The sequence below is a fragment of the Aythya marila genome, assembly GCF_965140915.1.
Source record: "Aythya marila genome assembly, chromosome: 6".
Lineage (NCBI taxonomy): Eukaryota > Metazoa > Chordata > Aves > Anseriformes > Anatidae > Aythya > Aythya marila.
The window spans coordinates 35,042,244-35,060,414 of record NC_139047.1 but is presented as its reverse complement, the minus strand read 5'-3'; the positions used below and the strand labels follow the sequence as shown (position 1 = coordinate 35,060,414).

Genomic DNA, 18,171 nt, shown 5'->3' with positions numbered 1-18,171 from the left:
ATAACAAGACTACTGCTGCACTAGCAGTGGTAAAAGGCGGCTCAAGTGGAACAGCCTGGCGTACTTGAACATTTTGGATCAATGGTCTGTTAAACTGAAACAACAAATAGAATCCATTTCTTCAACTGCTGCTGTGTTTCTAAACTTGCATGACCGAATGAAAGGCAGACGAGCAGAGCCATGGAGCAGCCAGCCCTGATCCAGCACCCGGCCGGCTTCTGGAGACAGCTTCACGCTTTAGCACTCGTGTTCGAGGACAGGCAGGACTGAGATAGCTTATTTAGCTAAGAGGAAGCAACAGGAATGAAGGGAAACATACAGTTTGCTATACAAATTGACTAAGCCTTGCAAAGCTTGGTGATTAACAATGGAGCCATGCTGGCTGTACCACAAACATTGTTGCTTAAGACAGGGGCATTGAGCAAAAGTTTTTTTGTTTGTTTGTTGATTTTTAAGGAAACAAAACAAGATTTTGTGAGGAATAGTAGGACATCAAATCTGGCTCAGACACACTTTTGTTGTTTTTAATAAAAAGTAAGGATGCTTGATTTGGGAAATAATAGGAATGGAAATGTTCCTCTAAAGTGAAGGAAAATAGGCTATGATAAGAAGCAAGTAAAAAGTAGTTTTAAGCATAATTATGGCATTACCAGTATTACTTTTTAAGTAAGTGTCATGAATACTGCGTAGACCAACAAGCACACTGGGACCTGGAGTCTTTTTTCTAGAGCTCAGCCCAACAAACTGAAGTTACTGAAGTCACAACAGTCCAAGAAAACCGCTATGCACTTAGTAGTCAAGTCATTGCGTTCATAGAGGCTACTTGGTATAGTCCATAAATATTAACATAGATATTTAAATGAATCAGTGACTAAAAGGATGAGTTTTTACTCGCATGGTTAAAGAGCTAAAGCCCAGGTCCCCATTTAGGGGAACATTTAGACGTGTAAGACCCTATCACACAGTTTAAATCTCAGGCTGAAGCAGGCATCACTGACCATTGAGCTTTAGCATAAGAAATAAACCTACAATGATTTCAGAGTCATAAACAACCTTTTCCATACGGACCTGGTTTAATTCTGTCTGTGGCCCCAGCCAGCCAGGTGTGAGCTGGCTTTTGGCTGCAGCCCTGAGCTGTGCTAGGGAGTCCTGTGTCAAGGTGAGGAGCCCCAAGAGAGGCTGAGCTTATCTCAACGTGGCTACAGGGCTTTGGCAGCATGGCCAGCTCCTTCTCTGTGGGTTTGCCTTCAAGACAGACAGGTGTAACCCATTTCTTCACCATGAGAAGAAATCTCTGCCACCAGACCTCAGAGGAGCAGGACGAATTTGCGTCACCACCTCAATTAAGGCTCGACATGCTCAGTGAAAGCCATCTCTGACCTGCACACTTTGCAGTCAGTAGCACGTGGGCTTGTGTCTCCTGCGAGCACCCTGACTCCAAACTGCTCTCTAAACAAGACAGACTATAAACACAAGAATATTACAGTATGTATAGATAAATTCCTGATAGGTATCCAAACCTTGGGCAGTCTAATAGCTGCTTAGCATTGATTGCATGCTACACAACAATTTAGTTTGTTTTCCATTAGCAAACACCTCAAATTACATGAAAGGGAGAAAAAGTTCCCTAGCTACAAACATTAAATATTTATCAGCCTTATGTCTGCTCAGTCACCACTCCCCAAAAAAAGTCCATTAATTAAATACTGTAAAAACGATTAAAACACTTCTTTAGAACTTATTGGCACCTGTTAATTCACTGACCCTATGAGGCTCCGGCAGTAAATGTCTCGTTTGATTGCTTCTGTTACCACTAAGTCAGCAGCTTAAAGACAAAGGAGACATGATGCAACTCCATGTACCACAACATCGCCTTAAAACACAAAAGCCAGTATCTGGAGGCACAGAAACAGAACATTTATGTAGACAGGGCAGCACAAATAATCTATTTAACCTAATCTTTTAATTACAGGAAACATCTCGTAGCAAGACATACAAGAGCAATGAAATGACCCAGAGCTAGAAATCAAGATGATATATTTGTGCATGTGAAAGTAACACCAGCAGAATTCATAAAAGAAAACCTCCTTGGGCATTATTATCTTTCCATCAGGATATACTGTCATCACATTGAGAACAGGAGAAAAATGACTTAAAATATGTTATTAAAATACAAAAATGTTAAACAGAGGGGAAAAGAAAGGAAAACAAGACCAGAGAAAGGTAAAATTAGAGGGGAAAATGCAGGTGAAAAGCAATCTAGGTTTGAATAAAAAAAGGAGCATCTGAGGAGGGGGGGAGGAAAAAAAAACAACAAAGGGTCAGACCCTAATAGCCTGACATATCACAGCACCTACTCTGCAAAACCTGCAACGATTTCAGTGTCATTATTTACTCATTTAAGCACTATTCAGCGGAGAGGGGGGGTACAGATCTGGCCCTGCTTGGGCAGTATGCAAATCTTCTCCCACTCCTCTGCAAGCTTTTCAGGATAGCTGGCAGAGAGTCCCCTGAAGAGTCCTGGCAATGCCACACTCTGCGGTGGGAAACGAGCATCTTGCAAAGAACCCCTGAGATCCTCCTACCCCCTCAAATCTGCGCGAGTGGAGAAGTGTTGCCTGGGAGGGGGGTGAGACGGAGCGTGTGTGCAGGAGAGGGAGAGGAAATAATGCTGGTAATTATAAAAGAGTCCTCAGACAACAGAAGATGGAGATAATAATTGATCTCCCCACAATAAAAAATTGTACAATTTTTTTTTCCTCTCTTTCTCTCTCTTTTTTCTCTTTTCCCATTTGCCAATTTGTGATCTTCTGACCCTTTGTTCAGACCCCTTACCTTGCTACATTTAAGTTATTACCGAATATTTGAAAAAATTGGCTTCCCTTCCTTTGATCTCCCAGTATTGGATTACATTCTTCCTACTCCCTGTACACAGTTCCTCACTCCCACATTTACTTTCCCCATTTCTTTGTTTACATTCAGTTTTACCATATTTCTTCACACTTTTCTCCACGGGTAAAGCCTATGTTATGTTCCAATACACATTACTCCCTCTTATTCCTTACTTTGCACTTTTTACTGATTGTGTAGAATATTTGTTTCCAGAACGACAATGAAAAAAAAAAAGAAAATGTAATGCAATGGTGAAAACACGCTCCCTTTCTGCAGCCACAGCCGTATTGCTCTGCCATTGTTTTCCAGCAGAACTCGCATTTCCAAACTTGGGAATTCCCATCAGTCTGTTTGACAGAATTTTCCTGCTTTTTCTCAGAAGGTGTGCATTTTTCAAATACCAGCACCACTACAGAATTTCCCAGGAGTAACAGCTTGGCTTGAGGGACTCTTATTCAAGAGCCTTAGTTCCAAAAAAGCCATTTAAAACAGAAGAATCAAAACTGATGATTTACATTCTATATTTCAAAACAAAACGATAACCAATGCATTTCAAAATATTGCTATAATTATTTTCTACAGGCAGATAAATTGCTGGATGTCCTTGCTTACGCACTGGTTGGCAATTCTGTGAGCACTAAACAAAATGTTTATTTTATTTTCAATTGTGAATATAATTATTAAAAGTGTGATTCCAAATCCAAGTCAGTGGAGAAAAAAAAAAAAAAAAAAAAGACAGGAAAGAAATATAAAGAAAAGAGGGGGGCACATTTCAGCTCCATTTCAGTGTTCTCCCAGCCCAAAGGAAGGGGTGACAGCGGCACACTCCCCAGGGTGTAAGTGGCTGACTCTGTCCCAAGGATGGTGACAAAACTGGAGGCCACAGCAACGTCCACCGGGCCAGCCCGGGGCTAAGATGCAACAAAGCTCAGAAAATTTCTCTCTTCAATCGTGATGCCTTTCTCCAAAACACATTTTTGCACCTCTCTCATTTCAATATGTTTCCCCCCTCCTCTCCTCAGGATGCCTAAATAAGAATCTGTGTTACTCCAAAAGACAGGGATTATTTTCTGAATAAATTGTGCTTTTTCTTTATAATCTGTGCACCTTTTCTTCTCCAGTCACTCCTACAATAAAAGCCAGCAGATATTATAAGTTGTTGAGAGTCGTAATAAAGTATTCAAACCATGGAGGAAGAGACATCTCTGGTCTCTGACTCCCACATTCACACCCCAGAGTTCCCATGCGCAGCCCCTCAAACACGCAGCTTGGGCTCTGCTAGACATGGACAACCTTGCACAGGCTTTGCCCTGTCAGCTCAGAGAGAGAAACATATGTATGGTGCTACATATACCTGCCCAATTGTGTCAGATCTACCCCTGGAGTAAAGCTGGAGAGTCTGGGTGAAGTCAGTGTTTTAGCTTCAGTAGGGGTAGGTCTTGTTATCCTCAGTGAAAATCTAATATTTACAGTCTATAGCAGGTAGCCTTGTACTGTGACAAAATACTGGGCTGGGAATGGGAGTTGCTACCATAAATAAGAAGAGAAGTAAAATGAAGCCACCCTACATTTCTGTAAGTGCTGCAGATGGGGTATTAAAATGGAGAAATATTGGTTATTCCGGTCTCTTGCTCCGTGACACCTGCTTTGTGTCATTTTAACTTTACCACGGATGAATTATGTGCTTGTTTCTAAATTAATTCAAGAGATTCAAGATAATCTTGGGCTCTGCATTGCTCATGATTAAAAAAAAATACCCAATTTTCATTGTTTTTCAGCACTGGAAGTGTTTGAAGCACAGGTCTGCTTAGTCCATCTGAGAGTTTGGCATTTGGTGGTAACAGGTTATTTCAACAGCTCAGGTTAAAAGCCTTCCACTGAACTATGCAGTATCAATGCAATTTATCTCAGCCCATAACAGATGACACATTCAATAGAATATGTAAAGTATGCCTCCACCTAGTGATGACTATGTACAAATAATAGAAAATAATAATAATTCTCTTACTTTAGAGAATCTTACTAATTGGATCCTACTTTCATAAATTAAAATGTGCTCTTACACAAATACTCATTTATAAAAATGGGTAGTTTTCATCCTGAAAAATTAGTCTGAAGCCCAATCTGTAAAAGTTTACCTGCAAACTCTGATTTAAGGGGGCCCTTGACACATTCTAGGTTTCAAGTATGTTAAAATTTTAACTAATAATGTATTTGCAGCAATCCTGTCTATAATCAGAAGAACAAAACAAAGAGAGGCTGATTGAAGTGCTGGGGATTTTAAGTGTTAAAATTACCTGATAATTTAACTTAGGTACTCTCCATAAACAAAATGGCAAGCAAACCACATCTCTTTGCAACTTTGTTTGCCAAAGAAAATATTTTCTGAGCTTCTTGGATCACCCTGTTTTACAGATGTAATTACATGAAATTCCTAGGAATTTATCCACCCCAAATCAGAGAAAAAGCAATGAAAGGAAAAAAAGAAAAAGAATCAGACACAAACATATATTTAATTAAAAAATGCAAGAATTCAAGAAATTCAGCCCCTAGATTCAAATTCAAATTTTCAACAAACTCTCATAAAACATATAAAAAAAACCTATAACTGGGATCAGTTGGAGGTGCATCCTTAAAATCCATAAACTTGAAGAGGAGGTTTGAAAAGGGAGGGTCCCTTATCAAAAACGTTATTCTGAGCTTTCTTTTCATTTGTACCATCTGGGAACTACCTTAAATGTCTTCTCAGGCTGACTACACTTGTATTAGCATTTCAAAAAGTCTCCCCATCCCATTAGTGGTCCCTGAATCACAGCCTAAGAATGACTACCGGGCTGAAAACAGAGAGGTAGATTTTCTAACAGAGAGGGCAGGTCACGATTTACATCTCTTCCATTGCATTCAAATTGCCTGCCATTGTCCATGTAACACCTTGAAACATCCCAAACCATCCTCTTCCCAAAGAGTGTCAGCTATATAAATCACTCCCCCACAAAAATGTGAATCCCTACCATATCGTCTGGCATCCCTTTGTACACAAATGCGAGGTGCTGCCTTTCAGAGAGAGGACAGCCAAGGCTCCCTGTGCCCAGCCAACTTTAAATATCTGCCTCACTCATTAAAGAGAAACACTAAAATGGAGTACAGTGACTTAGCCAAGATTTTAAAAAATGTAGTGGCTGAATACAGAAATACCAGCACCAAACATGTAAACAAGTCAGATTTGATTATCTCTGAGTGAGTTCATTTAGGATTCATTTTTCTCTTTGTTTTTCAAGAGTTTGATAAATTAAGGGAACGTGTGCAATGTTTGGGCACATATCAAGACTTTTTTTTTTTTTTTTTTTTAATATTTAACTTACATTAAGAAGGCTGCAAAAATCATAATGCTTTTAAAATAGTTTATTTATTTTCACTCAGGAGAATCGAGCAAACCTGAAGAATTAAAGAAGCAGGAAATCCAGGCTCCTTTACATCTTTCTGCACTCCTTCTTGGCTGCTGATTGCCAGGTGTATGAAAATAGCATTGGCCCCACTTTGTTAGGTACCAGGTGCCCCACATCAGGGCTTTATCAAGTTCCCCAAGCAGGGTATCTGCAGCACTAATTCTCCTTACGTGCTTTACCTCGAACAAACCCGCACGAAGCCGCTCACCGTTTCTCTACCAGAAACCAATCCACGCTTCAAAACATAAAACCACCACCGCATGCATAATTTAGAGATCGCAGGTTTACGGCAGTGCTCCTCCTTCCTCCACCAGACGTTACCTCATGTAGCAACCGGCTAAACCCAGCCTTAAAAGCCCAACCAATCCCCCCCCCCAGAAAGGTGCCTAGGAACCGGTGGGCAGCCATCACGGCCACCCTTGGCCCACGGCACAGCCCTCCAGGCCGCCCGCCATGCGACGCCAGGCCAGGCCGCACAGCCCACCGGGCCGCCTCGTGCGCTGCCCACGAGATGGCAGCAATATGTTTATGAATAATGCAGCAAGAGGCTGCAGCCCACTGCCATCTCGCATGTGAGCCACAAAACGAACTGTGTTTCTTCAGCTGAGGGGGAAAAAAAAATAAAAAAAAAAAAAAAACAGCTGAAGGATGAGAGAAAAATAAGCCACTCCACAGCCGCGCTTCGGTTGCGGGTGAGCTGGGCAGATTGCTTTTTTTTTCCTAAGGTTCGGCGTTATCCAGCGCACAAAGTGCTTCTTGTGCACTCGCCTGTCTGTCCAGGCCCTTCTGCTCAGCAGTGCTTCTGGCCCTGACAAAATTATTGCACATGCACATTAAGCATTAACTGCTGTTACGTTTTATTTTTGCAACACGGAAAATGCCTGTGGCTTGAAATAAATATTTTCTTTTCTGATGGACAAATAACATCTGCACTTCTGAAAGCTGCAGCGTAGCTGTCAAGAGCTAAGTGATTCACATAATTTCTTAAGAAGCACATGTGTATGAGCATACACAGACACTCGTACCTCTCACAGTCACTCGCATATCAGCACTTACATCCGTCAAAAGACGGCCTCTTAAAAAAGTGCAGCGAGCTATTATTATAATCATTTTTGGCAGACATGGCTATGTACACATAATGTCAGATTTGGAGAATGTGTTTTTCTCCCCCCCCCCTTTTTTTTTTTTTCTTTAATCAGCCTGATCTTCACAGAATACAGGCTTGCTTTCCACTTTGATTCTGGAGCTCTGCAGGTCTGAGTGAGACCCGAGCTCTGCCGTGCCGCAGGAGCTGCTCGCCCTGGATTTTTCACAGCCTTCAGTGAGTGCCACGGCAGAGGCGATCTGCAGCACTGCAGGGAGGCACCAGACCGATAACAGATCTCTCCTGATCCAAATTTTCTATTGCCTTCTCAAGACTCCCATGAGTTGTGCAAGTTACACTTCAAGTGACTTTTTTCCATATTTTACACGACACAATTATCAGGAAAAAAAAAAAAGAATCTAGCTAAAATGATATGAAATTGCTAATCAACTAAAGTTCTATTGAGAATTTTGAATCTTTTTGAAAGTAGCCAGTTATGCAAAAAAAAAAAAAAAAAGGGGGGGGCGCATATCAGAAGTGCCTTCATTATTTTGTTAAATAGGAATAACTTTTTCACATTATTAGTAACTTGTTGAATAGGATTATATATAATCTATATAATTATAATTTATCTAATTATATAAATATATATATATATTTAAAAAGTTATAAGAAGCAGAAAGCCAAAGAATTGCCTGTCTTGATGTTGCAGTCACAAAACAGATGAGGCCTTTACTGACACCAAAGAAAGTTTTGTCGTACCCAAAAGTAGAGACAGGAAGCACAAAAATGAAAAAAAATTTTAGCTACAGCTTTGTAGCTGCTTTATTTTATCTGCTCAACATGCCAGTTTTATGTACACAGCTGCACTACTTGGCGTTTCATTCATACTGTTGCTTTGTAGAGATTGAAGATTCGGTTTCCTAAACCCTTTAAAGGCACGGAGTTGTCAAAGTCCAGAGTCTTCCTACTTCGTGCCCTGAGAAAATATTGCCTATTTTCCTTTTTGAAATATAAAGCAGAAACATTTGGGGCCATATTGTAAAACAATAAGTTTTCATGTTTCCTATGTTTCTCTGAAACTCTTGTTTCAGTTTCTTTCTACTGTTTTTATATGTATTAAATCCAAGGTGTTACAGTTTACCTGTTCCCATCATTAGGTAAAAAGCTTTGTTGTCACTGCTTGTACCAAAGGACTGCTGAAGTACATCCCCCTTCATTTAAAAAAAATATATATATTTTAAATGAACTTGAAATGAAATGACTGAAGCATTGGTGAGAGAAAGCAAGCACTCTCATTCCCCTAGGATGGTTAAAGCCTGATCATTGCTCACATAGCACTCCTGAAACAAGGATGAAACTAGGTATCACGTAACTTCTGTGCATGCCCCAGTTTCAAAACCATTTCTTATCCTGGACTAGATGAGGATCTTTTTCTCTCTCAGCTAGAGCTTCTAATTTCCATGTTTTTTAATAACCAAGGGTAACTCCTTAGGAACAGCTACTGTCAGGTAAACTGATTGCCATTAAATCTGCCCTTTTCTTAGGAGAAGGGAAACAAAACAAAAAAAAAACTTTCCCAAGTATCTCTAAATGCCTCTCCCCTTTATCACCTTAAAATGAAATGTCATGCTAAAATCTTCATGAGGCAGATCTGTAATGTTTACAACGCATATTATAAGCAATTTTATACTGTCTCCAAAACTTTCCCTATGATCACTGATACTTTTCTTCTGCTGTTATGTTCTCTCTTACTTTTTTTTCTTAATTAACAATAAAACTAAGGATATGGGAATGCAATGAAAAAACCAGCTCTAGTGTTATTCTAATCTAACTAATCTAGTGATTAGTTGCATAAGATCCTGAGCAGTTTTCATGCCATATCAGTGGATTCCAAAAACAAAGATTGTGATCTGAACTGCTTGATACACAACATTTGGGGCCTTAAGAAAGCAAGGCAACGAGCTACAGAAAGCATGGTTTCGTTTGCAACTTCTGGCTTAAAAGAAATGAAAGGGTAACATAGCAATTAGTGGGTATTAATAAAGAGACTCTTTCTCAACAGATGTAAATCAGAATTAATTCCAGAAATGTCAGAGCTACACTATTGTGAAAGTAGATTAAGAATCAGGTCCCAGAATCCTGAAATCAGTAAAAATGTATATGTTTAAAGTGTCCACTATCCACAGCTCTGATTCTGTGCTTTGGATGCATCTATGCCAAAACAGAGGAAGTATTATGTGGCTTTCTTCATGAAAAACATTAAGAATAAAGAAAAGAATGCATTTATGGTTCTTGTATTTAGGTTATAACATAAAATAATTGACATATGAAAGGTCAGAAGATTGTCTGTATCCATCCATTAGATTTTAGCGAGCATTTGGCAGGTCAGTAAGGTAAGTCAGTGTCAAGACATCAGGAAGAGGGAATTAGAAACACAACACAGAGGCCATTTCACATTGCTGCATTCATATCTCCCAGTTATCCCAGTAAAAATACTGCACTCCTTACATAAAAATAAACACTTCATGATTTAAGATGATGGTTAAGACCATTTTTTGGCTGTTGTTTTTTGATTTTTTAAAACTAATTATAAATTGATTACATTTGCTATTTAAAGAACCTCTCACTGATACCAGCTAATAACTGTGTGATGCAGCTAAGTTTTTTAATTAGGCAATGATATATTCAGGTCCCTGTGACAGAAATTAAACACAATCATAGCAGTAACCTCCAGAAGCAGACAAAATGCTATACAGACTTTTCTTTTTGTAAGATAGCAGCAAGTCCTAAACATCAGTTTAATGCATATTAAATTTAAAGCCAGCAAAGGTTACTGTGTGTTCTTGTAGGAGCTGCAGACAAGAGCACTCTGAGGTTCTGGAGGCAGATCTCCAGGGAAAGTTTGGGCTAGGGAACAGGCTCCAGCTGCTGATGAGGACCACCAGAAGCTGCACATCCATCCAAGTGCAAGGTACCTTCCTTAGGTTGGCCTCCTCTATGCAGCATTTGCATTTAAAACCATCAAAAGAAATCCAAATACCAATACCAATCAAAGCCCTTCCTACATTCTCAGTGCTTCCTCTTGAGAGATCATGGAAAAGAAAATGATCCCTCCCATGGCAAAAAGTGGAGACTTAAAACATCTCTGGGAGGCATCCAGATTCTATACTAATTCCACGGTATGTAGAACAAAATAGTTTATAATTCAGATTATGCTCATGGACAAAGCTGGAGTAGCTTCAAGGACAAGGGAGTTACCCTAGATCTGTGCCATAAATGTTGTTATATAGGAAACAGCTGCAAGATAAATTCTTTCATATTATACACAGGTACAGTTGCACTTTCAGCTGTCTCACTGTTGAAATACTGTATGTATACTGTAAATACAGATTTCTCTACTTGTAAAATACATTTTTAATACTTAGTTGCACATGAATGAGTAGCCCTTGACGGCTGAAGATTATAGAAATAAAAACCAACATCACACCAGACCTCTGGGAAGTGCCAGGGCATCAAACTTCAGAAACGTTGTGTATGAAACATTCCTAAAACATGAACTTGGTAAACAGGAAAAAAATATCACTAAAGAAACTAAAATATGTCTGTTAGTTAAATGAATAGGGATATTAAGAGAACAAAGCTGCTTCGTGAATTCACAAGTATGCTGCTCATGACCTTTTATTGCACTCTTTACCTCTCCCCAATTTTTCCTTTTCTTTTTTGAATTACCCAAAAGAAATCTTCCCAAACCTCTTCAAGAAAATAGTCTACAGCCACAAGACTTTGTGCTAATGAAGCTCCAGGATTGCAAAGCCAGAGGTCAAGAGCACATCTTCTACAACGTCTGGGCTGAATTTTAAATTAAAAGAGCTGCTTGATTTAGACATAAGGATGAGTAAAGCAAGGGAAGGAATAAACTCCAGTGGAAAAGTTTACTAGAAGCAGAAAACAATGAATATTGAGAAATTCTGTAAACTTATCTAGTTTCTGATGTCTCAGTAACCACACTAGTACTGACTGCAAAGTAGCCCATTGTGTTATTTTCTTCTTTGGTAACTCATATCAAAATCTACCTACCCAATATAAAATGAAACCAAAGAAAGGAAAGAAGAGAACACCAGAGTGACATAGGCAGTTTCTGTTCCAGTTGCTGACTGACAACACTGCCATCCCTTAACATGGTTTTATTTAGTTATTACAACCATCTCTCTGTAAATGACACTTAGGATTATTTAAGATTATGTTGTAATCCTTTTAATCCTCAGTGCTTTAAATTTCAGGCTAAACACCAAAGAGCAAACTAGCACTTAGCAGAAATATTTAAAGCATGTGATTTGAACATAAATCTTCTTTTATTCACCACTCCTCTGATGAAGACCTAGTGTATCACGTCATTCAGTCAGTGAGAGCAAACAGCACGGTATCTCACAGCAAACTGCTATGTTTCCCCACATCCTGTAAAGCTGTTTCTAACCAGTTCTCTTCCTTGGTGCTAGCTATATCATCAATAAAATAAATGAAGGAAAATGAGAAGGTTATATTTCATGACATGCATATTTTCGGTTACTATTAAGGAAAACTTGAAGAAAAAAAAAAAAAGCTAATATGTTCATCAAGAACAGAAATTACTGCATGCACAAATTGGATAGTGTGAAAGGCAGATCAGACTTATCCTGTTAAACAGAGAGTAGCTCAATTAAAATGAATGGAGTTAACACTGCTGAAAACCTCATGATCAAGACCAGAAACCCAAATCTTCCTGCCTGAATATCATTTACTTGCAGTTTCTTCTTCCCCCCCGCATCGATCATGTTTCCAATTAATTTTCTTTATGATACTCCTGTACTCCATCTTCTTGTTACCATCCATTAACTGTCATATGCTTAGATTTTAAATTCCAGATTTCCTTCTTTTTCTTCAAACCAAAATCTCAATAGTCATTTTCTATTTCTAATCTATAATTCATGAACTCAAATTGAGCACCCAGGCTAAATCAAACTCAAAATTCTGCATCTACGCCTAGTACAATACATTAGCAGAAAGCAACCATTGCTCTGTTTGGACCAGAAAATAATGTTTTATTGGTCAGAAAGTAACGAAACAAAAACCCACCAACCATGCTTTGTTGCCATCCTTTGAAGATATGATCATACTTATTTCTGATCATTCCAGAGTTAGTCAGCTAATGTATTTAATCAGATCACAATGCGATGCATCTATATTTAGGTCACGCACACACAAAAAACAACAACATCAAAATATTCCAGCTCCCACATTCTATTCATCTGAACAAATCTATGATTAAGTTGACATATATTATCAATCTTATTCCCATCCATTTCGAATAAACAGAGCATCAGAAGTACTTCCTGCAATATTCAGTACCCAGGTACAAACTGACCTCTCTGCTTTCGAACTCGCCTTGGATTTCCTCCAGACTATGTCATAAATCTTCACTCACTCTCTAGTCCCCTTCCCACTCTATCTGCTCGTGTAGCACCACTCTCCTTCAGTCCTTTCCTTTCCCAAAATGTCACCACTACTGATGCCAAAGCCTTCTCCTCTTTCACTCTTACCATCTGGCATAATCTTCTTGTAGCTCTCTGTCTAAACAATGCTCCATCCCTTTTCAAAATGTGTCTTAGCATATGTCCTTCCTCCCATGCTTTTACTTCTTAATGTCTCTCCCACTCACTTATTGGCTTGATGAAGACACGTTTTAATGGGTTCAAACAGTAGTGCATGAGTTTCCTTTCTCACATTATTCTGATTCAGTGGAGTTCCACCTCACACTAAGAGAAGTGAGAAGAAAATACATTGCAAGTCTTCATACAACTAGTTTTGATAAATCTATAACAAAGCTTCATTTGTCTTTGCATTGGAAACGTATTAGCTTCAGTGAATCACCTCTCTGATACACATTTCCAAACAGAAATTTTGCTTACTGTGAAATGAGAAATAAACCCTACAAGCTCAGAAGGCTTGTCAGTGTGCTCAGGGGGTTGCAGGATTGAAGGCTAAGGTTATACTTAATCACTTTGCAAGCAAAAAAGCTGAAGATTGACAGCAAAACCAAAATATTTGTTTTAAAAATACCTAGGAAATGACAAAGCTCCAAGTGTTCTTTCAAGACAACCTGAAGGATGTGGGGGGTAAGTCTATCTTGAAGATGAAGAATATTTCTAAATATTGCATGTGCTTTGGAAAGATGTCTAGAAAAATAAACCTTGAAAAAATCTCTGTAACACCCAGTTGACCTGAATAGGTTTCTCCTCGATAAGCTGAGTACAGTCCCTTCGGGGGTTTTGTATGTGATGGTTAAACCCCAGACCCAGGCACAGTTGGTTCCTCCAGCACATTTCAGTTGGTGGTGATGCAAAAGGACTATCTGATAACTAACAATATCTTGACCCTGGCATGTTTGCTTCTGTCTCTCTCTTCCCTTCATAGTTTACATTATTAAAAAAATCTTAGCATTAGAATTCTGGGAAACAACTCAATTCATAAAGAATAATATGTTGATGTGGCTTGATGCAACTTTAAGTGAAACAAAAAAAACCCTCTTTCTACTGATATTCATGGGAGCTGGATTATGTCCAAAAATTGAAAATGTTGCATTAAACTCTTTCAGCCTCCAGATCCTGGAATGTTAACCTTACAATAACACTCTTCTCATCCTTTCATCATCTAAGGCCTTGATCCTCCCTTTCAATTCAATGGGACTTAGATGTAGTAATTAAATAATATTATTTTCCATGAATGAATAGACCTGTGAGAAACATACATCTTTCTGTGCTGGCCCTGACAGAGGCAAGCTTTTACCATCTTCCCCTCCCCTCCCCGAAATGAACCTGGGTCATCACCGTCTGAGCACCCTGAACAGCAATAAAAATAAACAGAGTAACCGCACTGCGTTGGAGCAATGCTTGTGTAAGCAGTTTGAAGAAGTTGTGTTTATGGAAGTCCTTTAGGTCAAGATTCTAGGCCTGAACCCAAAGCAATTACCTACTAAGTTTTAAAAACAAATTGAATACAGAGCATTAATCAATAAATCAACAGGTTCTCAAGTGTTTGGGAGACTCAGTCATCAGAAATCCTTCCCTTGAAAAAATAGTAAACCGACGCTTGATAAAATGCTACACTCCTGTATTAGTAGGAAAAATGCTGTATTATATCAGTCTCTAGTTATTAAAATTAAGGAAATAAAACCTACCTCTTAGCTTAACAGATTCTACACTCAAATGAGCAATGAAATGCATGCGTTGCCTCTTACCTGAAAGACATTCTTTCTGCTGGATTTCTCTGGGGTCCACTCAATCTGAGCACCACACAAATCCACACACTCAGGTTTATATCCTGGTTTCTGCAAAGAAAAAATTAACCATGAATATGACCTGATTTTCCACAAGTGGACAAGATCACATAAAATAAGAATAGATCGAGTTCAAGTGAAAGATTATTGTAGTGCAGCTGCTGGTATTACCAAAGAGTTCATTATTCTCTTAGATAACCACTTCCCAGGTGTGTTACCTCAGAAATAAAGTTCTTATGCTAAATACATAATTTTAAATATAGTTAGATGTTTTGCTTAAAAAAACAAATGTCTAATACACAGTAGATCAAAACACAAATGCATACACGTTGACCAGAGTTTTTTAATTGCTTACTTTGCAAAACCTCGTGAAAAGCCACTGTGTTTCAAGATAATGTTTTGTGGGTTTTCCAACTGCAAATTGAAATTGATGCAGCTGGAAATGACAGAAACTAGATGAGAATCTACATCATCATATCTGTAAGCCAAGCTATCTCCTTTCTCCAAACGTATTATCATTTCCAGCTCTAAAAAAAAAAAAAATCAAAAAAACAGAAAGCTTTGAGGGCATGTGTGACACCCAGAAAGCGCTCAACACTTAAGGCTAGCTCCACATAGTTTGCTACTTCGTGATGTCAGTCCACGCATCCCTGAGTGACATTGCTCTGTCTCCCCAGCTCCTCCATATGGATGCAAACAATTCAAAGAGCAGATTTTTTTGCCTGTACCATTTATGTTCCTGGGAGGTGGTGTAAAGCACAATAATCCTCAATTGCCACCTAAGCTCCTTCTCCAGGGACTTTGCCTGTGCAGCAGTTTTGGCAAAGCCCTTGTAGTCTGAAGTAGCCTTCATAGACTAGGTTGCTGCACATCCCAAAGAATAATAAAAATACTTCCATTAACAGTGTAAAGCACTAATAAGTCCCTTTTAGTAAGATTTGGAGTAATATCAACACAAGGTAATTAATCAGCTTGATGCATCTTTTTTTTTTTTTTTTTCCTCAATTATTCTTAAGACATTTTACCTTAAAAAAAAAAAAAAAAAGTATTGGTGACTTAATAGAAATGACAGTGGCCAGTGCATCATTAAGCAAATAATCAGCTTTCCAAAGATTGCTCACTGAACTCTGATGCTGTTATTAAAGGACAAAAAAAGTGTGTGCTCTCCAGGGTGCTTTTGGATAGAAAAGGATCTATTTAGGATAAAAGAAGCAGAGTAAGAAATCCTGGTCAAATAATTTGCAGCCATAGTTTCTGGCATCTTTCAGTACTGGAGTTGTAATTATGGCCTCCATTTGCCAAACCATAAAACTACCATGGTTCAGTTCTTCTCAAACTGACAGTCCAGCGTGTTTCTGTTCCTTTTCATTATTTTTTTTTTTTTTTTAATACAAAAACGTTATTCAAAGCAGAAAGATGCTCTTGTGGCTAAACCACTGGAAGAGAAGGGTTTGGATTTTTTTTTCCCCAGCTCTGCCTCAGACTTCCTGTCTGGTCTCTGACAAGAGCTTAATCTTTCTGAATTCTAACAACAGATCAAAGCTGCAGTATCGATACTTGATTTTACAAAGGTGTTATGAAATTTAACGAATTACTATTTGGAAGGCAAAAGTGGCCAAGTTTAAAAAAAAAAAAAAAAAAAAAAAAGGATGATAAAAGGATAAGGTTGAGTCTGCAGATACTTGAACATAAAGAAGGCAGCTTTACTCAATCAACAGAAAAAGTGGAGGCATTTTGGAAACACATAATGAGATGAAAAGAGGATGAAAAAACATAGACAAAGAACCTGGAAATAGTTTCTTGATAGGGAAGCATACTGGGTACAGAGTGTCTTCTTCTGGAAAACTGCTAAGGCATTTCACACTGACATGAGAAAAGCCATGGAAAGCACATCCACCAGTGAAAATTTTGCAGGAAGGTGGAATGGTAAATTGTAGAGGACTTTAACATCTTTAATTTCAATGATTGTATAAAACTGCAGGTAGCAGTAGAAGTTGGACTCTGTGCACTCAGGTGCAAACACAGTTTGATTTCCTGTTGTAATCTGGAGCTGGTTTGCTGCTCAGATTCTGCAATAAGCAGAAGAAAAGGGTAAGGATGTGCATCTCCCTTTCCAGAAAGGATGGGATGCAACCTCAAGGTCTTGGAAAGATAAACCCACCTCTGCTACGTGCAAACAACTCAAAAACTTCTCTTTTGGTGAAATCAGCAATTCTGCCCAGAATAAGATGGGAGGCATCTGTGAACACCTTATGAGGCTCAGGGGTATGATGTAGTATATATAATGCAGTATGAAAACTGCATACAAAACCATCCAGATCCTTCAGTACTGGTTGAGTATGGTACCCTTCCTCAGCACCCAGGGAGCTCCATGCAATGGGGACTAATGACCCCTGCTTAAATCCATAGGGAACCAAGGAAAAATGCCTAGAAATTCATTCTGGCTTCAACACAGTCCTGCTACTTATTGTTTACTTTATCCAGAGATACTGCAGGAGAGGAAGCTAAGGTTAGCATGAAAGCCTGAGCACTCTGCGTCCTTGCTTTGTGTTTTGCAGTCAGAGCAATTATGTTATATCAGTGTTGTTGGAGGGGGTTATGCTGTAAATTGATACAAGTGTCTGCTGCAATGAAATCTTCCACAACATGAATATGGATTTCAGCAGCATTTTCACTCACTAAATTACTTTGCAGATGGGCTAATAACCTGAGGTTAAAATAACCTCTGTTGAATAAACTATCTCAGGGAATAAACAGACTAGTTTTTCTTGGTCAGAAAGGCCAACTGGTAATAGAATTTAATGCTGGTAAGAAAGAGTGGGGCTGTGATCTGTTTAGATCACAATGTCCCTAATTTAAAATAAAAGGCAAGTTACATTCTTATGAGCACTAAAAATGCATCAAAAGCATGACCACGAATGATCAAGGCAGGAGCAAAAAGATACTAATTTAGCTATGTGAGATCCAAACTTGATTTTCAGCAATATTTGTAAACAAGCACATATTCTGAGACTCTCCTCTACATGTGTTAATGATCATTATCTCTATTACTCATAATGAAACCAGATATTAGCACTACCTTCACAAGAAAGCTATGGATCCCAGTCTTTTCTGAGCAATTCAATAGGAAAGTTGTTGTTAGAGAAAGTCTGGTATCTACAGTTCTACAAAGGAACAGCAAAAACTGTTTTCAGATAGACTAGTTCTTTGAGTATAAATATTATGAAGGATTTGGGTAAATATAATTTTAAGTCACCTCTAAATGTTATCCTGTCATCAGAAGAGGTATAATTAGAATGTGCTTTCATTTTCCTCTCATTGCCTTTATTGTGAGATATCTTTCCTCTTATAATGATTCTGTCTTTTTTTTTAAATTTTCACTTCATGTACAGCATTTAATAATTAATTATTAATGAATTAATATCTTTATAATA

The 18,171-nt window shown here is 38.5% G+C and overlaps 1 protein-coding gene across 4 annotated transcripts in view; it reads right to left on the bottom strand.

Annotated features, from left to right (window-relative positions):
* The window catches only part of ARHGAP15 (Rho GTPase activating protein 15), a 332,136-nt gene that overhangs the window by 253,288 nt on the left and 60,677 nt on the right, over positions 1-18,171 (bottom strand). For all 4 annotated transcript variants that reach the window (XM_082763341.1, XM_082763342.1, XM_082763340.1 and 1 more), the window contains one exon: positions 14,699-14,788. In XM_082763341.1, coding sequence (XP_082619467.1) covers positions 14,699-14,788 — 90 coding nt within the window. The remainder of the gene's footprint in view (positions 1-14,698; positions 14,789-18,171) is intronic.